Source organism: Gorilla gorilla, chromosome 16, assembly GCF_029281585.2.
Source record: "Gorilla gorilla gorilla isolate KB3781 chromosome 16, NHGRI_mGorGor1-v2.1_pri, whole genome shotgun sequence".
Classification (NCBI taxonomy): domain Eukaryota; kingdom Metazoa; phylum Chordata; class Mammalia; order Primates; family Hominidae; genus Gorilla; species Gorilla gorilla.
The window spans coordinates 35,592,697-35,615,965 of record NC_073240.2 but is presented as its reverse complement, the minus strand read 5'-3'; the positions used below and the strand labels follow the sequence as shown (position 1 = coordinate 35,615,965).

Genomic DNA, 23,269 nt, shown 5'->3' with positions numbered 1-23,269 from the left:
TAGACTGACATAAGAAGAAAGAATGGGCATTGGGATGTTAGTGGTTCTGTTTATTACAACTAGCTTGTTTTTTTTTTTTTCCTTCCAATCCATAGCAACATCTTTTAAATGATTTAAATATGCTCTAAAGGAGGTTTTTGCATAGATATTATTTGTTTGCTTGTTTTTAATTTTTTTTGAAATTATAGCTTGTCCTAAAATGTATTTGAAACAGCTTATAGAAATACTTAAAATATAGAAAATAAAATATTAACAATTGAAATGGTCTTTATGAAGAGGGATGAAAGGATAACAATATAAAATAAAACTAAGTAAAGAGGTCCTTCAGAAATGAAAGAGAAATAAAGACAGAAAAACAGAAGAGAACAAAAACTGAGAGAGTTTATGACCACTAGACTGCCTTACAATAAATGCTAAGGGAAGTTCTCCAAGCTGAAATAAAAAGCTGCCAATTTGTAACATGAAGAGACCCTGAATAGCTAAAGCAATCTTGATCAAGAAGAACAAAGCTGGAGACATCATACTTCCTGATTTCAAATTATATTACAAAGCTACAGTGGTCAAAACAGTATGTTACTGGCATAAAAACACATAGACCAACAAAAGAGAACAGAAAGCCCAGAAGTAAACCCACACTTGTACAATCATTTAATCTTCGATGCATGTGCCAAGAGTATACAATGGGGAAATGAAAATGGTCTTGGGAAAGCTGGATATCTACTTGTAAAAAAATGAAATAGGATCCCTATATTACATGATACACAAAAGTTAACTGAAGATAGATTGAAGATTTTAACTTAAGACCTGAACCCATGAAACTCCGAGAAGAAAACATAGGGGAAAAGCTCCATAACATTTGTCTTGGCAATGATTTTTGGGTGATACCAAAAGCACAGAGAACAAAAGCAAAAATAAGTAAGTGGGGACCACATCAAACTGAAAAGTTTCTATACAGCAAAGGAAACAGTCAACAAAATGAAAAGGCAGCCTTACAGAATGGAAGAAAATATTTGCAAACCATGTATCTGATTAGAAGTTAATATCCAAAATATGTAAGGAACTCATAATACTCAATAGCAGAAGACCAAATAACCCAATAAAAAATGGGTGAAGGACTTCAATACTATTTTTTGTAGGAAGACATACAAATGACAGATAGATGAAAAGGTGTTCAACATCACAAATCATCAAGGGAATGCATATCAAAACCACAATGAGATACTCAAACCTCACACCTGTTAGAATGGCTGTTATCAAAAGTCAAACGATAACAAGTGTTTGCAAGGATGTGGAGAAAAGGGAACTCTTATACACTGTTGGTGGGAATGTCAATTAGTGCAGCCATTATGGAAAGCAGTATGGAGGTTCCTCAAAAAATTAAAAAACAGAGCTATCATATGATCCAGCAAACCCACTTCTGAATGTTTATCCAAAGGAAATAAAATCACTATCCCAAAGAGATGTCTGCATTCTTGTGTTCATTGCAGCATTATTCACAATAACCAAGATGTGGAAACAACTGAAGGGCTGAATGGATAAAGAAAATGTGAAAATATGGTGTGTGTGTACATATATAAAAACACACAATGGGATATGATTCACCTTTTAAAAAGAAGGAAATCCTTTTTTTGACAACATGGATAAACCCGGAGTACATTATGCTAAATGTATTAAGCCAGATACAGATAGACAAAAACTGATTATCTCACTTTACATATGGAATCTAAAAAAGGCAAATTCATGGAAGCAGTAGAAGGGCAGTTATCAGGTTGTAGGTGGGGGAAATGGGGTCATATTGGTCAAAGGGTCTAAACTTTCAGTTACAAGATACATAAGTTTGGAGATCTAATGTAAAGTATAGTGACTATAATTAATGTTTTATGTACTTGAAACTTGCCAGGATAGATCTTAAGTATTCTTCACACACACAAAAAATGCTAACTGTGTTGGTAATGATATCACAGCGTATACATAGTTTAAAACATCACATTGTATTCCTTAACTATATACAATTTTTATTTGTCAAGTATACCTCAATAGAGCTGAAATAAAACTAAGTGTGCTGGATTATTTATTTCTTTGATAAAATGGCTCAGCCCCAGTGTGCTCTTATGTACATAGGGTTAGCTTTTTTCTTAGGTTGGAGAGAAGATATTCCTCTACTTCTCTTTCTTTTCTGGACCATGTTTGCCTGTTTCATGCTATCTTATATACTTTGCATACTTTGAGAGTTAAAGGTTTTTTTTTTTTAAGTTAAGAAATAAGGGTTACTAATATTAGGACTTAAATACTAGCTGAACAATATTCCTACTTACTAGTTTTAACTTGTCTAAAAGTTGGGGATAAATTATTTTTTGTTTGAGTAATCATCCATTTCTTTGGTTTCAGGCAATCTGAATATGGCGGTGTAGTGTTTGGTGGTTGGGCACGAATGGCCCAGCCCATTGTGGCTTTCACTGTCGTTGAAGTGGCCAAACCCAACATAGGTGAAAACTGGCCAACCCGAGTTCGTGCAGATGTTACCATAAATCTCAATGTCAGAGATCACATCAAGGATGAATGGGAAGGTAAGTATGTATTTCAAAAAGTGACATTACCTTTTGCCTTGTTATGAACTTTCACTTAGAGCATTAACAAAGTACTTTTACTAAATGTTATCTTTTAAAGCTTTTATTAAGCGTTATCCTTGAAATTTGATTTAAAGAATAGCAACTTTTTTCCTAATTATTAGTTTTAAAAATACCAGGGATCATACAAGAATATTTAGGTATTTTAATACTTTAATAAAAAGTATAAAATTGCATACCTATCAAAGTTTTGAAAACTGAAGTTTGCAAAGCCTAGAGGAGAGCATTTTAAGTCTTAAATTTAGCAAAATAATATTTATGGATTTCTGGGATCAATATAAAAGAATAAAAATATTAGTGTTCACCAAAGAGCAGGGAGAAAGCCCACATATAACATGCAAACATGCAGAGCAGTAAGGAAAATTGGTATTTTTCAAAAGATAAAAGTAGCCAAGGTGAAAAAAATAGAAATACATACACTTTGTGGAAAATAAAAATTAGGCAAGCTTAAAAAGAATATGTGGGGGTGGGCAGGGCTATAGTGAAACAATTCAGAAATAAATAATAGTTTATTTGCGCCTCAGGCAGAAAGGATAGAGTCAGTGAAATCAAATGTAGTCAAGGATATATAATAATTGCAAAGAAATTAAAGGAGTTATTCCTCCTATTTTTGCGAGGCAGGATTTTAAGGATTAGAGTTCCATGTCAAAATTAATTTGTTTTGGAGGCAGATATGTTCAAAATTACTAAGTCCAACAGAGTTAAAACATCAATAAGACCTCTGCCGGAAGTGACATATGAACTGATTTCTAATAGGCAGTTTTATATTTTTCTCCCAGCTGTCCTGTGAGAGGTCTTACTTGATGCCCTGTTTTGAGAAACAGTAGTCAGTAGGTTTTACCTCCTTTTACCTTCTTGGCATGCCAGAAGGAATTGGATAGTCCCTTAATGGATCTGTTTTCAGAAATTATTACTACCAGTGTAGCTGTTTATAATCATGGGAACTATATCAAAGAATTCTGAAGGAATCCAGCAACAAAGCTAGCCAGATGTTTAACAAATGCCGACTGTAGTGGGTATAGTTTATGACAGATTGTTTTATAACCCTTGTATCCTTCAAAAGAGTTCCATCCTGGTATATTACTCATCTAGACTAATGTGCACCTTTATTATTGCTGAGCCTCGAGAAAGCCATTAAGTTGCTGGAGAAGGTCTCATATTTATTATTCCTTGAAGCTTAAGGAGATATTAAACACTGTGGGTAATAAACTGAGATAACTTACTGGGTACCCCCAGAAGTAGTAAATAGTTGGAATTTTGTTTATTTTAAAGGACTCTATAGGAATTTATAGATGAGAGGTCTGCATTTTGGTTTTAAGGAAAACAAAAGGATGTTTAAAAACAGGCCACTTCCCCCATTACTGACTGCTTTCAGAAGGACATGAGATAGTCTTTTTTTCTTTTAAACATCAGCCTCTGGTAGAATTAGAACTGGACAGGGTACATTTTGATGGGCAAGATAGGGCACAATAGGGTATTGTGGGATGAGTGATAATCTGGGGTATGATGGAGAGAAAAGTGTTTTCTGGGAGGCCTAGGCCAAAAACCAGCCCCTATATTGATCACAGATAGGGTACCCGAATAGAAAATGGAGTAAAAAGGAGAGATTCTGTAAACAATAATACATTTTTTTTTTTTTTTTAGACAGAGTCTCACTCTGTCGCCCAGTCTGGAGTGCAGTGGCACAATCTCGGCTCACTGCAACCTCCACCTCCTGGGTTCAAACAGTTATCTGCCTCAGCCTCCCGAGTAGCTGGGATTACAGGCACCCGCCACCACGCCCAGCTAATTTTTTGTATTTTTAGTAGAGATGGGGTTTCACCATCTTGGCCAGGCTGGTCTTGTGATCTACCCACCTCAGCCTCCCAAAGTGCTGAGATTACAGGCGTGAGCCACCGCGCCCAGCTGAATATTGTTTTATAAAAGTAAAATTTAAAGATATTAAACTAAATACCATAAAACATTCCTTTTGTCCCTTTGAAAAGGTGTGAACCTCAAGCGCTTATCTTCTTCAATATTCTCATTTAAAGTTAAGGAAACAGAATTCATGAAATGGAAATGCCATATTTGCTCCAGAAAGCACAGCTAGGATAGGGTGGATACAAATGGTTGCAAGGAGAGAGACATTTGAGCTCATTGAAATATAGGATTTTAAAAAATGTGGATCTAAGATGTCCCAGAGTAAAGTGGTTTGTTTTAGGAAGGAACAAGAGGTCATCCCTCAGTGATGCCAAAAAGTAACTCCTATCTTGGGAGAGGATAAATGACTTCTCAGGACCACTTCTTTGGCTGTAAGACTTAGAAGTTTTAATGAGCTGTGCAGATCAGATGTCACACAGGTAGTACAACTCAGAGAGTAGGATGATTCCCATTCATTCTCATTACTTCTCTTGCTGCTTTGCATAGAATTTATTGGGAAAAAATTAAGTCAGTATTATGAATAGAGTTATTATTTCTACCTTTACCCATACTCTAACCAGTCCCCCAATTAAAACAAACCAAAATATTTTCAGTACTATTAGCCATATGCCCACATTGTTGATTTGATTTCATTGTGTTTGTTGTTAACAAGGTTGTGAGCAAGCAGACTGTTTACATTTACATTTATGTCATGTAATGGCTAACAAAAACATCAGAAATGGAATGAAGATTAAGTGGTGTAGCATTACATGCTGTGAGGTCTAATTTTATAATCCTTGTCTTCCAGTTTCTCTACTTTTAATAGAGCTGGGAAGCCATTTGAGTTCATTATTGGGTCTAGTGACCAAGAAGCTGTGGACTCTGGCACAAGTCTCCTATTTCTTGACATTCACTTATAAAAATGTTCACGATTTGCCAACTGAAACTGTATATATTCAGCCATCTTTCTCAAGATCATATCTGTAAACAATACTTTTTTGCCTTGATGAATTATTCTTGAGTTGACCTGTTTTAGTGAAATACAATTAGGCTGTCTTTGGAATGACACTGATAGATAGTTTAAACTGATATTAAAAACCTGCTAAATATGCTATAGATGGATTATATGCCAGCCATATTTTTGGTTACTTATTAAGATTGTTAAAAATAAGAATGATGACGAACATCCAATTTTGGAGCTGTAGCATGACTTGGAGGGCTTATTCAGTAATATATTCATGGCATGAATGTTTCTAATTTTAATATAAAGAGGTTTTCATTTCAATTAATGCTATGAAATATTGAGTATTAAAGATTATAGAAAAGCCCATAATTGTGTTACAATGCGATAATAATCATTGGTCACTCACGGTATCTCTCTACCAAAGATAAGAGGTAGAGAGGCAAATAAGAATTTGCCTACAAAAGACTGAAAACAATGAAATTCTAATAAATGAAAATGTCTTTATATCTTACCAGGTCTTCGTAAGCATGATGTATGCTTTTTAATTACCGTACGTCCCACAAAACCTTATGGCACTAAGTTTGACCGGAGGAGACCTTTTATTGAGCAGGTTGGCCTGGTTTATGTCAGAGGCTGTGAAATTCAGGGCATGCTGGATGATAAAGGACGTGTCATTGAAGATGGTATGGTGACCTATATTTTTGAAAGAGTATGTGTATAGAATGATAAATTTCTTTGCCTTTTTTCCTTTTTGCTTCTTAGGTAATATTTTTTAGTTGTTTTACCTACTAAATTGACACAAAGGATTTTGTATCAAATATGTGTAGGGTACTTACCATGCAGTTTTAGATATAGGTAACATGGTTTCTCACTGTGTCACACAGGCTGGAGTTCAGTGGCACAATCTCGACTCACTGCAACCTCTGCCTCCTGGGTTCATGCGATTCTCCAGCCTCAGCCCTGCTAGTAGCTGGGACCATAGGCACGTGCGACCATGCCCGGTTAATGTTTGTAGAGATGGGGTTTCCCCATGTTGCCCAGGCTGGTCTCAAACTCCTGAGATCAAGCAGTCCACTTGCCTCGGCCTCCCAAAGTGCTGGGATTACAGACATGAGCCACCACCACACCCAGACAGTTTCAAAACTTCTATGTTAGATATTGGAAAGGACAGGATCTTTTTCTTTTCTTCCCCCCAAGACGGAGTTTTGCTCTGTCAACCAGGCTGGAGTGCAGTGGCGCGATCTCGGCCCACTGCAACCTCTGCCTCCCAAGTTCAAGCAATTCTGCCTCAGCCACCCCAGTAGCTGGGATTACAGGTGCCTGCCACCGCGCCTGGCTAATTTTTGTATTTTTAGTAGAGACAGAGTTTCACCATGTTGGCCAGGCTGGTCTCAAACTCTGGGACAGGATCTTTTGAAATCATCTTTATTCAAAGCTTTTTAAAATATGTAATACTTTACAATATTTTTTTTTTAAGAAACACTCTAAATATCTCTTACAGTTGTCCAAGCTTTTTTGTGTTCAATGATATATTTTTTCTTCTTAAGTTTGACTATTTTAATTCATTGTAGTGGTGGTTCTTAATTGGATACAATACTGTCCTGCGTTTGAAAATGCATAGTGATATTTAGGTTTTCAAATGACTGGGATAGAGGTGAGGAATGGCAGGCTCTTGGCATTAGGTAACTGTGAGCCAAGGATGCTAAACATCTGAACAGAAATAAAAGAAGGAATTATCCTGCATAAGATGCCAACTTTACCGCATTTAAAAACACTGCTTTACAAAATTAGTCAGTTATTTGATTTCTTATGTGTATCACTTATTATCCCTTTGAAATTCTTTCTTCTGTTGTCCTGACTTCCTTTATAATACTTATTATTAAATTACAACTGCATACATGTCTAGTGCTTATTTTACAATTTGGTTGTTGAACTTCTTTTGAAACTTCAGTCAGTTTATGCCATCTGTGGTTTAGAGATTATATCATTGCTAAACTGCTGATGATTAAGTTATTTATCTCTAGAATGAGAGGAAATAGGAGAAGGGAATGGAAAATGGATGGAATAAGCATAAGGCCACATAATGGAACCAAAGTTCGAGGTCTAAGACCCCCCCTTCCCCCCCCCCCCCCCCCCCCCCCCACAAAAAAGAGGAGATATGTCAGAGAGGAAAGAAAAGGCTCTGGGCTTTCAACCATTAGTATCCTACATTTCTGTGTATGTGAAATTTCTTTTCATGCTGATTATACTAGGTATGGAATGTGGAAGGATGAGAAAAGTGATGAACCTCTGTCAAATTAAGGAATTAATGAATAGAAAACTATGCCTTAAATTCTAAAATACATATATTTGATTAGAAAATATTTATTGAATACTTACTATACGTAAGGCAGTAGTGGGAGCTATGAGTGACAAAAGTAAAGATAAGTTCTTTAACTTCTAAGTACTCCTATTTTAGTTGAGTGTGTGTACAAATTATTGCAAGTCATGGTGTTGCATCGTAAACATTACATGACTGCTATGGAAGGAAATAGTAGGAATTTAGAGAAAGAAGAAAATACTTTCAGCATCTTAGAATTTGAAGTGGGTGAGTGGAGGGCATTCTACTTTGGGAAGAATGGTTGGAGTTAAGCCTGAACCATTTACTCACCATTTCTAGAAAAGAAATACTGTTAACTTACTTTGATATTTGAAAAATACATATTTTATTTAACAAACTTTTTCAAATTGTCCAGGACCTGAACCCAGACCCAATCTTAGAGGAGAATCAAGGACATTTAGAGTGTTTTTGGATCCAAACCAGTATCAACAAGATATGACCAATACTATACAAAATGGAGCAGAGGATGTGTATGAAACTTTTAATATAATAATGAGGAGAAAACCAAAGGAAAATAACTTTAAGGTAATTTGGGGGTATGTAACTAAAAGTACTATGTCATAATTTAAGTAACTTTTATGACATAAATACAGAGATATTTGGTTAGAGGAAGATTTGTTAAGAAAAAAATAATGACTGCTTTTATTTTTACTATAAGCAATCCTCTTAAACTTTTAACAAATTGATGAAATATAAAAATTTAAAGAAATTGATTTCTTAAATCTATTTTGTCTTTTGAGGAGTTTAAAAACTTAAAATATAGATGAATCCAAGTGTTATTCTAAAGGTCCACCTCCTTTTTTGCTTTTTGTATATTAGGTATTCAGTTAATGCCCCATTATGAAGTGAAGAAAACTTGCTTACTTGTTTACTGGGGCTTCTTTTTTGAATCAAAAGTAGGTATACTTCCAGGTCACTTTAAGAATACAGTTATGGAACCTCAAGGCTCTGAATTACTATATGATGTAATATATTTTTACTCATTAGTAGGAAAGGGAGGTTTGGTGGCTCAAAGTTCTACTTTTAGAATAACTTTGTGGGGAGAAGAGTTTTAGTAAAGGATAGTTTTAAAAACCATTATTTGAAACTATATTATAAAACTTAAACATTGAACAGTTCTAGCATTTGATATATGTAGCTTTTGCAGAAAGAGTGCCTTTCTTTTCTCTTTCTCCCAAAGTGCAGTACTTCTTAGACATTCCTATCACTTTATTACTTTTATGTAACCCTGTTATTGTGATTTTTTAAGAAAATCTTTTGAACAGCAGAACTTGTTCTTCATCTCTCCCCGTTGTTGAACACAAATGGAGATATCCTTGATTTCTCTTTATCTCATACTCTACCTCTAATCTATCAGTAAGTCTGATTAGCTCATCACCTCTGCTGATGCCATGTCCAGGACACCTTTATCTCTCACATCCCTGCCTCCTTTCTTGTCTATTCCTCCCCTTACACATGTCCACATAATGGCTGAATAATCCTTTTAAAATGTGAAGTATACCTTGATTTGATACCCCCACTTAACATTCTTTAATGGTTTCCCATCACATTAGAAAGTTCCTACCATAATCCAAAAGGCCCTCTCATTATCTGTCTTCTGGTGTCCTCTCCAACATCATTTTCTAACACTTTTTCCTTATTCACTCCATGTCAGTCACACTGCCCTTTTTGCTGTTTTTTAAAATAATCCAAGACTTTTCACATGGTGTTCCTTTTACTTAGGTAATTATCCCCAGGTATTTACATAGTTCTTTTCCTCACCTGACATGGGCAACTGTTTTTCAATGTCACCTCCTAAGAGAAGCCTTCCCTGGCAACCTTACCTAAAGTAGCATCTTCCCTTCTCATCATTCTCTACCCTATTACCTTTATTTTTCCTCAGAGCCTGTATCATAACTGATGATTATACATTTGTTATGTATCTGAATTCTTCATTAGAAAGCAATGAAGCAAGCAAGTCTATGAGGGCAGGGTCTTTGTTTTGTCTGCCAGCGTATCCTTAGCACCTAGAACTGTGCCTGTTATATAGTATGTTCTTAATAAACATTTATTGAGTGATCGAAAGATGGAGAAATCTAAGAGTTTCCAAGTTTTATAGTACCTTTGACTGTCACAGTTGGTCAGTTTTCAGTAAATAAATCTCAGTTACTTCACTGAAAACTAAAACATTGTTTTCTTATATTCATTTGTTTGACTATTTAGTGCCTACTGTAAGTCAGATATTGTGCTAAGATGAAGCTTATGAAGATGAATCAGACACAACTTATACCTTTAGAGAAGCTAGAAATATAGACAGATGCGTACCATGAACAGTTAGAAGGTACCAAAAGCCATAAAAAGCCTGTGGATAAAAGTGTCCTGAAAGTTCAAAGGAGGCATTTAGTTTCTGATCCAAGAAAGAGGGGGAATGATTAACTTGCCTATGTTTAGGAAAAAAAGAATGCTCTTTTGGTTTCTTTGGTGTTTCATTATGTACCTGTGTAGCATCTCTCATTTATTGCCTTTTCTCTTTTCCAGTTTGTACAACCTGTCCTAATCTGGATACTTTATTTTTTGCCTAGACAGTTATAGTAGCCTCCTCTTTGTCTGCCCTTGAGTCTCCTCATAGCCAGTCACCTGTTTTTCATGTTTCCTCCTACTGTGTGACACTGATCATTTTACTCTCCTTCTCAGAACATTTCTTTGACTTTCTATTCATGATGAAATAAATCAAAGCTCCTTCACAAATCTTTTACTTGAGTTCAATAAAAATGCCACTTTCCTCCATGAAACCTTTCCTAATGTTAAGTGTCCCCTGCATCCATCTCTCTCATTTACTGTGAACTTTGTTCCCACTGTATTTTGTAACATTCTTTACTATTTACCATTCTGCTGCTTTGTGTTACAGTTAAGGACATATTTTATCTTGCTACTAAAACCGTAATTTCCTTAGAGGGCAGAGCCCTGATCTTATTCATCATTGTTACGTGAATATACTCATTTGGGTATTCATTCATTCACCCATTCCATATTTAAACTGTTCTAGATCCCTACTCTTGTGGGAATTATATTTTAGTAGGGATTAAACAAATGATAGTAGGGATAGTAGGGATAAAACAAATAACCAAGTACCTGAACAAGAGAATTTCAGGTACTGATAAGTGTAAGAACATAAAGCAAGGCAACATGATTAAGGGTGTGATTAACATATACTATCTTATCGTTTTCAAAAGTTGTATAACAGTTATGATTTAAAAATGGTCGGTTTGGTTATTTTATTCTTTGAAATTAATAGCCTAACCTCCAAATTTCTATATGTGAGATAGATCACTTTATTGAAATGATTTTTGGAAAGTCTAAGAATTTCCCTTGGCTTTTTGTAATTATTTTTGACAGCATATATGCTAACTACTATAATGACCTTTTGTTGTAGTCCTGATTCTTTCCTTCTGAAATTTTATTTGATATTTCCTTTATTTTTATCATTTTGTTCGCTTTTTTATTTCCTCTCACAGTCTTAATTTTAATATTTCTAAGTTGTGACGTTTCATCACAATTGAAGCATACATTAATGTGCTTCTGGTTGTGCGTGACTTTAGCATTAAAGAACTATGGAATATAAAGAGGGAAAAATTCCAGGAGTTACTGAGAGGAAGTATTTTCTTTAAGGGTTTGTTCTATATTGTTTTTTTACTGCTGTGTCCACCTGAGTCTGGTTTTCATCCTACTCAATAGGAGTCAAATGGTAAATTTATTTATGTCATTCTGTCTAAGCGAACTCTTAACGGATAAACTGTTCTTGCTAAGTTTGGTCTTTTGTTTAACTCAGTGTGTGGTATCAGCTGAAAATATAGCTGTTGATTCAGTCTAGCCAAGCACCTGTCAGCCAGCGGAAAATAGCTTCTTGCTCTGAAACACTCGGGAATTCTGGATTAGTGCAGCCAGCTCTGCATTCCAGTAAGTGCAAATGTTGGAGATGTCCTACTGACACAATCTTTTTCTGTCCTTTTACTGACAGGCTGTGCTGGAGACTATTCGGAACCTGATGAATACTGATTGTGTGGTACCTGACTGGCTGCACGATATCATTTTAGGTTATGGGGACCCAAGTAGTGCACATTATTCGAAAATGCCCAATCAGATTGCCACCCTTGATTTCAATGATACATTTCTCTCCATTGAGCATTTAAAAGCCAGCTTCCCTGGTCATAATGTTAAAGTAACTGTAGAAGACCCTGCTCTACAAATACCCCCTTTCAGGTAAAGTCAGAACTGGGTACGCTCCTCTCCAGTATTCTGTAGTCAATGTACGTTATGCCATCAGGATTGTTAGCTAAAGTGAGTTTTGAGTACTATATTTGGATTTTGTTTTAGCAGTCCCTACCTTCACCATACAATCACTGGGATAACTTTATTATATTTGAATCTATTTCTTACTGCAGAAGTTGTTTTAAGACCACAATAAAAGTAGTCTAATACCTAATAAGGGATCAATAAATACTTATTGTCTGAAGAGAACTATATAAATATATTTATAGCATTTGACTAAAATATGTCTTTGCAGTTATGCATAGTCTGGTATGTTTCTCAACTAATGCAGCTGTGTGATGTTGAACTTTGTTTTTAGGAAAAAAATCTTTTTTTCTTTTAACTTTGCGTGCTTTCACAAATTTGAAATGTTCATAATATAGCTGGGTACAATGGCTCATGCATATAATCCCAGTGACTTCAGAGGCTAAGGCGGGAGGACTGCTTGAGGCCACGAATTCAAAACCAGCCTGGGCAACATAGCGAGACCCCATCTCTAAAAAAATTCAACAAAGTAGCTGGGCATGATGGCGCACACCTGTAATTTCAGGAACACAGGAGGCTGAGGCAGGAGGATTGCGTGAACCCAGGCATTTAAGTCTGCAGTAAGCTATGGTTGTGCCACTGTACTCCAGCCTGGGTGACAGAGGAAGACCTCATCTCTAAATAAATAAAATAAATACAATAGTCATATTTAATCTTAAATTAGGTCTGGTCTTAAAATTTAAGTGAAAACAGAACAAAGTACCTGAAATAATTGGTTGTTATTCCCTGAATTCCTTCATATGGATTAGTGGTAAGGCACTGAGTATACCTGTGGGTGGTAGCCCACAGATTACTTTCTTGCCTAGAAATTAGAAAACACACAGCTTTCAACTGTATATATATATATAAAATAATAGGCCAGGTGTGGTGGCTCATGCCTGTAATCCCAACACTTTGGGAGGTGAAGTTGGGAGGATTGCTTGAGGCCAGGAATTCCAGACCACCCTGGGCAACTGAGACCTCATCTCTATTAAAAAAAAAAAAAAAAAATTAGCAAGATTGGTGTGTGCCTACAGTCCCAGCTATTCAGGAAGCTGAGGTGGGAGGATCACGTGAACCCAGGAGTGTGAGGCTGCAGTGAGCTATGATCACACCACTGCACTCTAGCCTGGGTGAGACAGAGCGAGACTCTATCCCAAAATAATAATTGATTCTACATTTTAAATATACGTATCCTTTATACACCCAAACCTAGTCTCCCTCCATACTTTCCTAATCCTATTTATGGCAAAGACATTTTTCTACTCCTCCATCTTGAAATCTCAGCATTATTTTTGAATCTTTTTACTCCCATAAAACTCCTGCTATATCTCAGAGATTCTGCCTTGAGGATAGTTTTTTGTTTTTTTTGTTTTTGTTTTTGAGATGGAGTCTTGCTCTGTCGCCCAGGCTGGAGTGCAGTGGCGTGCCGTCTCTGCTCACTGCAAGCTCCGACTCCCGGGTTCACGTCAGTCTCCTGCCTCAGCCTCCGGAGTAGCTGGGACTGCAGGCGCCCGCCACCATGCCTGGCAAATTTTTTTTTTGTATTTTTAGTAGAGACAGGGTTTCACCGTGTTAGCCAGGATGGTCTCGATCTGCTGACCTCGTGATCCACCCACCTTGGCCTCCCAAAGTGCTGGGATTACAGGCGTGAGCCACCGCGCCCGGCCAAGGATAGTTTTTTCGCTCTGTCGCCCGGGCTGGAGTGCAGTGGCGCCATCTTGGCTCACTGCAAGCTCTGCCTCCCGGGTTCACACCATTCTCCTGCCCCAGCCTCCTGAGTAGCTGGGACTACAGGCGCCCGCCACCACGCCCGGCTAATTTTTTGTATTTTTAGTAGAGACGGGGTTTCACCGTGTTAGCCAGGATGGTCTCGATCTCCTGACCTCGTGATTCACCCGCCTCGGCCTCCCAAAGTGCTGGATCACAGGTGTGAGCCAACGCGCCTGGCCGAGGATAGTTTTTTCATGTGCCATTTGTACTGCTCCCTCTTTAGGCCCTCAGCAGTCTTTATGATAGCAAAATCTTTCCTCCCTGTCTCACCTCACTAGAATCCATTACATGGTTTACTGCTAGAGCTATTCACTGCCTAGCTAAAAAGCTGATTGCTCCTATTTCTTACCAAAATAAGTGCTGACCACTTAGCCTCATTGGCTCTTAGCATTCTTTGGTGTTATCTATTTTTTTAGAATGTGAAAGACAACTGGAAAAAGTACACATAGAGAATGAATTTTTTAGTTCAATTTTAGGGAGTTCATTGACTTCCCTGAGGTATCTGTGGGGAGTTACCTCCTAACCCCAGGTTATGACCCTCTGCCTTAAAAGCTTCATATTCTAGACATGTCATTACAAGGTTCCTGTCATAACAAGGCTTCTGTCTCTTCAGCCTTATTTTTCTCTACCCTATGCCCAGGCGAAATACGCTGCTTGTACTTGGCCTCTGCTGTTGCTTCTTTCTTCCAGGAACGTCTTCTCTTCCCGTCTTTGAATGTCTAAATTCTTTGAGACTCATCTTAGATGCCATCTGTCCCATGAAATTTTTTTCTGATTAAATGAAGGACAGACAATGAATAAAACACTTTACAATGCACATGAGATAATATTTAATGTTTCTTTAAATTCTCCCTTAATTCTCCGTTAACTGGGTGACTTTTTTAAATTTGAAAACTCCCAACACACGTTAGGGCTTGTAACTCGACCATTTTCAGAGTTTACATACAGATAGTTCCTTTAAGCCAGAAATGTTTCTTACTTCTCTGATTATCGTGCATACAATGTCATGCACCAGATAGGTACTCAGTAAATCCTTGTTAATTGTAAAAATGAACAGAAGTTTTGGTCTTGTAGGATAACTTTTCCAGTAAGAAGTGGAAAAGGGAAGAAAAGGAAAGATGCGGATGTGGAAGATGAAGACACCGAGGAAGCAAAAACCTTAACTGTTGAGCCCCATGTTATTCCTAATAGGGGTCCTTATCCTTATAATCAACCCAAACGGTAATTTTACTACCTATTATAATTGTAATGATGAATAATAGTTTGCCATTTCAACTGGATTAGGAATGTTTTTAAATTTTGTTTCTTTTAAAACTCCACAAAACTCCTGTTTCTGAACCCTCTTTCTTTCTATTCTGTCAGTCAGCTGAATAACTGACATTTTAGGCCATTCTGTAGTCATAATATTTCAAAAAGAAACATTTTCAGGTACTATGAGAAATAAATGTTAGAGGTCTACCTTAATTTGAGCAAAGGGTTCTTACTTCATGAGCCTGTGTTACATATAGCAGTAGCCCTAATGCATGTGTGCCATAACTAGTAAATTGGCATTATATTTAGTATTAGAATGGAAACTAGAACTTTGGCACTCCAAATGAGGTCTGGGATGGGCTAAGTACCGAAAGATAACTATAATTCCATTTTAATTGTCTGTGTTGAGGGGTAGAGGTGAAGGGAGTCATTCAGAAGAGATTGAGAGAACTGGGGTAAATACAGAGCAGATATTTAGACCACTGGTCATTGTTGTCTAAATTTGTATTATACAAAGCATCATTTATCTGTACCAACTTTTTATTTACTCTTATTTGCAGTAATACGATTCAGTTCACTCATACACAGATAGAAGCCATCCGTGCTGGAATGCAGCCTGGGCTGACTATGGTAAGAGAATTGTTACACCTGTTTGTTTGTTTGTTTGTTTGTTTGTTTGTTTTCTGAGATGGAGTTTCGCTCTTGTTGCCCATGCCGGAGTGCAGTGGCGCGATCTCAGCTCACTGCAGCCTCTGCCTCCCAGGTTCAAGTGATTCTTCTGCCTAAGCCTCCCAAGTAGCTGAGATTACAGGTACCCGCCACCATGCCTGGCTAATTTTTTGTATTTTTAGTAGAGGCAGGGTTTTGCCATGTTGGCCAGTCTGGTCTCGAACTCTTGACCTCAGGTGATCCACCTGCCTCGGCCTCCCAATGTGTTGGGATTACAGGCGTGAGCCACCGCACTCAGCCACACCTTTTTTTTTTTTTTTTTTAAACATAGATTAAGACTAGAAGTAAGTAACAGATTTTAGAATGCGTTCTATTTCAAGTACAGCAACCCCGCTGAATTTAAGTGTTTACAAGCAAGTGTAGGTTCTTATGCATTTAGAGATCTTGCTGCTCGCTTCAGTGTTCATAAAGTTTTATTAGAACATGACTGCCCATTTTTTAAAAGTTTTGTTTTATTTTTAATTGACATGATTGTACTTATTTATGGGGTATGATGTGATGTTTTGATGACTGTATACATTGTGTAATGATCAAATCAGGGTAATTAGCAAATATATCATCCACTTGTTTTCTGCATTGCTTATGGCCACTTTTGTGCTGCAATGGCAGAGATTAGTACTTGCAACAGAGATTGCTTAGCCTGCAAAGCCGAAAATGCTTCCTCTCTGGCTCTTTACAGAAAGAGTCTGCTGACAGCTGATTTAGAAGTGTGTTTAATTTTTAAGTATTTGGAGGTTTCCCTGTAATCTTCCAGTTATTGATTTCTGGTCAAAGTCTATTTTGGTCAGAGAATGTATTGTATGATTTTAATTTTTTGGTTTTTGCTTTTTAAATTTGTTAAAATTTGTTTTATGGCCCAGCATATGATCTCTCTTGGTGACTATTTCATGTATACTTGAAAAGAATGTGTATTCTGTTGTTCTGGAGTAGGTTGTCCTATAAATGTCGATTAGATCCATTTTGTTGATGTTATTATTTAATTTTTCTGTATTATTGCTGATTTTCTGTCTGTTGTTTTGTTGATTACTGAAAGCAGACTATTGAAGTCTCTCACTATAATTATGAATTTGTCTATTTCTCCTTTAGTTCTGTCAATTTTTGCTTAATGTATTTTGAAGCTTCATGGATAAGTGCTTCACACCTTTAGGGTTGTTATGTTGTCTTGGTGAATTGGCCCCATTTATTGTTATGTAATGTCTGTCTTCATTGATGGAAGTTTTCTTTGCTCTGAAGTCTACTTTGTCTGATATTAATATCGTTACTGCAGCTTTCTTTTAAGTGGTGTTTGCACGATATTTCTTTTTCTGTCATTTTACTTCTACTTGTCGTTATATTTGAGGTGAGTTTCTTATAAACAGCATATACTTTAGGTATGTTGCTTTATCCATTCTGAGACTCTCTGTCTTTCAACTTGCGTGTTTAGACTATTCACATTTAATGCAAATTAAAGGACACATTTGGATTTAGGCCTATCATTTTTATTTATTTTCTATTTGTTCCCTTTATTTTGTATTCTTCTGTTTCCCTTTTCATGCCTTCTGTTGTGTTATTTGAAGTTTTGAGTATTATGTTTTTATTTGTTTTATATATATATATATATTTTTTTTTTTTTTTTTTTTTTTTTTTTTTTGAGACAGTCTTACTTTGTAGCCCAGGCTGAAGTGTAGTGGCACCATCTTAGCTCACTGCAACCTCTGCTTTCCAAGTGATTCTTGTGCCTCAGCCACCTGAGTAGCTGGGATTACAGGTGTGCACCACCACGGCCAGCTGATATTTTTGTATTTTTAGTAGAGAATTGGGTTTCACTATGTTGGCCAGGCTGGTCTTGAACTCCTGGCCTCAAGTGATCTGCCTGCCTCAGCCTCCCAAAGTGCTGAGATTACAGGTGTGAGCCACTGTGCCTGGCCTATCATATTCTTTCATTATATTTTTGGGTGTAGTGTTTTCTTAGTGGCTGCTTTAGGGATTTGCAATATATTTAACTTTTCATAGCCTACTTACAATCAGTATTATGTCACTTCAGGTTGATTGGCAAATACTTACTCCCATAAAGTTTCCTTTACATTCCTTCCCCTTTTGTATTGTAGTTGTTTTATGTGCTACATCTAAATACTTTAAGATACCATCAGATAGTAGTAGAATTTTTGCTTTCAACTGTATACATATTTTAAAGAACTCTAGAGGAAAAAAATAGCCCCTTATTATATTTGCCATTTATTCTACATTCCAGATATTCCAAGTTTCCTCTGGTAGCATTTTCTGTCTGAAGAACTTTTTAAAAAAACAAAAACAAAAACCACTTTTTATAACATGTCTACTAGATATGAGTTAGTTTTGTTTTTCTTCATGCAAGAATGTCTCTAATTCATCTTCTTAAAAGATATTTTACCTGGACATAGAATTGTGGGTTGATAGTTCTTCCTTTTAGCACTTTAAATGTTATTACACTTCCTTCTGACTTCCATGTTTTCTGATGACAAATCCAAAGTCATTTTAAACATCTTTTTGTAATATGTAATGCATCATTTTTCTGTGGTTGCTATCAGGACTTTTTTCTTTGCTTTGCTTTTTATTTTTAACCATTTAATTGTGGTATATCTGGGCTTGGATTTCTTTGGGGTTATTCTGTTGGGGTTCACTGAGCTGCTTGAATCTGTAGATTTATGTCTTTTGCCATATTTAGGAAATTCTCAGCCATGATTTTTCTAAAATTTTGTCTATGCCATACTCTTTTTCCTTTCTGTCTTAGAATTTGTTGACATGAGTGTTAGACTTGTTAATGTTCTATAGATTCATGAGTCTCTATTTTTTTAATCTTTTTTTCTGTTATTCAGGTTGTGTAGCTTACTGATCTATCTCAAAGTTCACCAACTCTTCTTCTATTCTGTTCATTCTGTTATTGGGCCCATCTACTGAATTTGTTAATTTTATCTTTCAGGTCTGTACTTCACGTTTTCTAACAATGTGTGATAACTGTGATGACTTAGTAGTTTGCTATGTGTTCATCTTCTTTTTAGGTTGTGGGCCCACCTGGTACAGGCAAAACAGATGTGGCAGTTCAGATCATATCCAACATCTACCACAACTTCCCAGAACAGAGGACTCTAATTGTTACTCATTCCAATCAGGTAAATGACTGTGTGTGTGTGTGTGTGTGTGTGTGTGTGTGCACGCGCATGCACATGGGTATGCAGGTTAGGGATTGAGGGGGAGGTAAGTGTGGGACACAATAAGTTCCTCTTCAAGAAATCTAGTTTCATTATTCTTTGTTCTCCATTTTTCTGAGCCTGGCCTACCTGTTCCCTAATATATTCTGGCATGCCTAAGTCTCAGCTGGTTTGTGGCTCACATTCCTTCCCTTATTTGGGAATGCATTAGCTCCTGGTTTCCCGTGAGGACCCCCTCCTCTCCCTTGCTTCCCCATCACGCGGTGACCATATTTAGAAAAGCTTAAGTGCGGTCTTACTCCAGCCAATGGGGAAAGGACACAGATACCGAGGCTGCATTAGGGATAAAAACCTTTCTCTCCTTTGTTCGGTGTGCTCTTGGCAAACGTGACTGACGCAGGTAGCACCCACCTGCAGAAGTAAATTGCCTTGCTGAGAAAACTTTTTGTCTGAGTGCTGGTTCTTCCTTGCAGCATTGAGCACTTGTTCCTAACATAAGGAAGGAGCAGAGGATTCATGAAATGAATGTATTAATAGATGATTTCTCCTTGTATGAAAATCTGATCATAGGTACCACAAAATACCAGGAAAGGCTAATTAGTATAGATGGTCCCTGACTTTTGGTTTGACTTTTATTCTGACCTGTAATATTTTGACTTTATGAAGGTGTGAAAGCAATATGAATTCAGCAGAAATTGTACTTCAAGTACCCATACAACCATTCTGTTTATCACTCTTATTTCGCTATTCAATAAATTATATGAGATAGTCAACATTTCAGTATAAAATAGGCACATAGTGTTAGATGATTTTTCCCAGGTATAAGCTAATATATGTGTTCTGAGCATGTTTTGCATAGGCTAGGCTAAGCTATGGTGTTCAGTAGGTTAGGTGTGTTAAATGTGTTTTCAACTTAGGATATTTTCAACTTATGATAGATTTATTGGAATGTAACCCCCATTGTAAGTTGAGGAGTATCTGCTATTGAGCTACTCTTGGATTATCACTGCTTATAATGAGATGACATTGAGAGATATATAAAAGCAATCTTTTATTTCTACTGGAGAGGGTCAATGTGAAAAAGCTAAGACTATTTGGATATATGGTTAGATATTTGGATTAAATTAAATTGCTATTTTTTCCTTCTACACTAAACTAGAACTTTTACTTGGAGATTATAAGCATTAACCCTTACTGGGAGCATTTTTCTTCATTTAGTAGAATGAATATTCCTGAAAGACTAAGGTCTAAAGTGCATTGATACTGGATTAAATTTCAAATCCATGTGAAATGTACACCTGTATTACATGAAGGGACTGTATTCTACTTTAGTCATTCTGAAGCTGTCAGAAATGAGGGAAGAACAAGTAACATTTATTAGATCTGGTATAAAATGAGACAGGCAACTCTGAGAACATCCTGAAGCACATTATGAAATTTGCATGGTAGTCGAAACCTCTGAAAGTTTTTTCTCGGAGTTTATGTTAACAGTGGTGACTTCAGTTGACCAGTCTTTGAGTTGGTATATATAGAAGCACTGTGTTTTTGGAATGCCAAATATCAGTTACTCTGGTGATCATTAACTTTTAATTTGTAAAGTTTTAAAAATAATACTCTTCAGTTCATTTGCCTGACATATTTTTATATATTTTGAAGTTTATAAATAGTAAACTTATCCAATATACTGAATATATGTTATACATAATTATATAATAACATATTACATAACATATTGGACATAACGCATCTAATATACTGAATTTGTGGGAGTTGAAGGGGGATCAATTTGGACTTTGTCTTGATAAAAGAAACAAATTATGAAAAGAAGTTTTTTTCTTCTGTTCATAAAATTTGTTCTGTAATATACCTATTGTAAATTCTTAGAATGAACAGAATAATTCATGTGTTGTTTTAACATATTTTTTACTGTTTTGTCATACCTTGATATGGCTTTCTACAGTTATCCTCTACTTTATGATTGATTTGTATAGCACAATCATTGAAAAGATTAATTTGCAAAAATAGACACATAATTCACTGCTTGCTAAACACCTGCCTTGGTTTTTTGAAATTCAAATCATTTCCCTTGATGCCCATCGAATTGATTGTTTTCCTTCAGTTAACTGTTTTGTTTGCCAGATCTTCATTTGCATGTATAATTCAAGTAGTTCTCCAAAATCACTGTAATTCACAATGAAATCATGTAGTTTTTTCTGGGATTATAGTGTGCAAGTTTGTGGGGGTTTTGTTTTTTGTTTTTACTTTTACTCAATCTGTGTGGTTCTTGAGTTTGAATAGTGAAGGTTTGGATAGTGAGTAACACCATGTAATCTCTTCTGTTGGGTACTGAGTTTTGGATGATGAGTATCAAGAGTTTGGATAGTGGGGGATTTTTCTGAAAATTTATGTTAAATCTCTTCAGTTTCAGAGCTCAGATTGCTAGAATTTTGATGGTAAAGGATATCTGTATCTACATTATATAACCTAGGTGTTTATAAGACTGGATGCTGACTTCACAGGCAGGGTTGGACTAGTGAAAGTGAGATGTTTGAATGGCGGCTTATTTTTAAATAGTACCTTAATTAGTGAGTCTTTCCATACTATGAAACTTTTGCCTTTCTGTAAAACCTTGTAACTGCAGAAGTTCAGATAATGAATACTAGGATTCGAGGGAACCCTAATTATGAACATTTCATAGATAGAAAGTAGTGACTTTTAAATGACTTTCATCAGAATAGTTTGCAATAAATGAGTGCTCTGCTCTTTATTATATTGAGAACATTAGACTTTCAGACTAAGATTTGAAAGATGTAATTTATGTTTCCACCTTCTGGTCCTCTTAATGTATTCTACCTACACACTCACTGCCTTCTTATTGTCTTTCTCCAACTGCAAAAACTTTTTCAGTTCTCTGCAACCCAAGGAAATGCTGTTGAATGAAATGAAACTCAGTGTGGTTGTTTATTTTAGGAGTTGTTACAACTCGGAAGAAATAGCATCTGAGCCAATGCCTTTCTCGTTTCATAAATTAAAAGCAGATGTTTAATAGGTGGGTGGTTTTATGGTTTCTAGTTATCCATACAGCCAAATAGACATCGATGGCAATATCAGAAATCAATATAAATACTATTTGATTAAATTATAAATGGCCTAATATAAGGCTGATTTCCTTCTGTGTTTCAACTTTGATTCTTTCTAAATGTTAGTTTTTGCTACGTTTAAAGGTGTCGTCACCCTTCTTGCTTTATTGTCTAGGCCCTAAACCAGTTGTTTGAGAAAATCATGGCATTAGACATTGATGAGCGCCACCTACTGCGTCTTGGTCATGGAGAAGAAGAGCTGGAGACAGAGAAAGATTTCAGCAGGTGAGCAAATGGGAGTGAGTAACAGTGTAACAAAGGATTTTTTATTTTCTTTTCATTTCTTTTATTAAAGAAGAAGAAAGCAATGAATACTGAAACTTAATTCTGAAAGGTTCTAACTTAACTTACTAAGACTATATGTTGACCTAGAAATATGGTCATGATGTCCCTCAGTTCCAATTGTGTATGGTTATGCCATTTTGTCTTCAAATATACAATTATGTTAATGAAGAGAATGATCTTGTTAATCTTTTTAACAGATTGCCTTTTGCTTTCTATTTATTGAGGTAATTTTTCATGCTGCCAGTTCAAAACTGTACAACTTTAAATGATTCCTTTTTCACATCTTATTCAGGAATTTAATTTGCATATATTTTAGGTGCCAATTAGGAGGTTGATTTATTTATTGAAATAGAAATTACGGGAGGCTGACGCAGGAGAATCGCTGTAACCCGGGAGGCAGAGGTTGCAGTGAGCCAAGATTGCGCCGTTGCATTCCAGCCTGGCGACAGAGCAAGACTCTATCTCAAAAAAAAAAAAAAAGAATGCAAATTAGTGATTAATGATAATATAAGCTTTGGGGTTATAAGTATAACTTCAGATACTTCTTGCCAGTTTGGCTGGACTTTGTTTGATATCACATACTGTAAATTGACTAAAACTTTACAAGTCGGATTTCTTCTGCCATTAGTATTTAATTTTTTTCCTTCAAAGTTGCTTTATAATGTCTCATTTTATTTATATTTAAATCCATTTTTAAAGCCCAATTTTAGATAATAAGCACAATTAACAGCTGGACATATTTA

General features: G+C 36.2%; 1 protein-coding gene across 5 annotated transcripts in view; it reads left to right on the top strand.

Annotated features, from left to right (window-relative positions):
• The window catches only part of AQR (aquarius intron-binding spliceosomal factor), a 109,301-nt gene that overhangs the window by 53,106 nt on the left and 32,926 nt on the right, over window positions 1-23,269 (top strand). For all 5 annotated transcript variants that reach the window (XM_031002200.3, XM_055363249.2, XM_055363248.2 and 2 more), the window contains 8 exons: window positions 2,389-2,567; window positions 6,006-6,173; window positions 8,226-8,395; window positions 11,868-12,109; window positions 15,029-15,175; window positions 15,766-15,835; window positions 18,952-19,062; window positions 22,357-22,466. In XM_031002200.3, coding sequence (XP_030858060.1) covers window positions 2,389-2,567; window positions 6,006-6,173; window positions 8,226-8,395; window positions 11,868-12,109; window positions 15,029-15,175; window positions 15,766-15,835; window positions 18,952-19,062; window positions 22,357-22,466 — 1,197 coding nt within the window. The remainder of the gene's footprint in view (window positions 1-2,388; window positions 2,568-6,005; window positions 6,174-8,225; window positions 8,396-11,867; window positions 12,110-15,028; window positions 15,176-15,765; window positions 15,836-18,951; window positions 19,063-22,356; window positions 22,467-23,269) is intronic.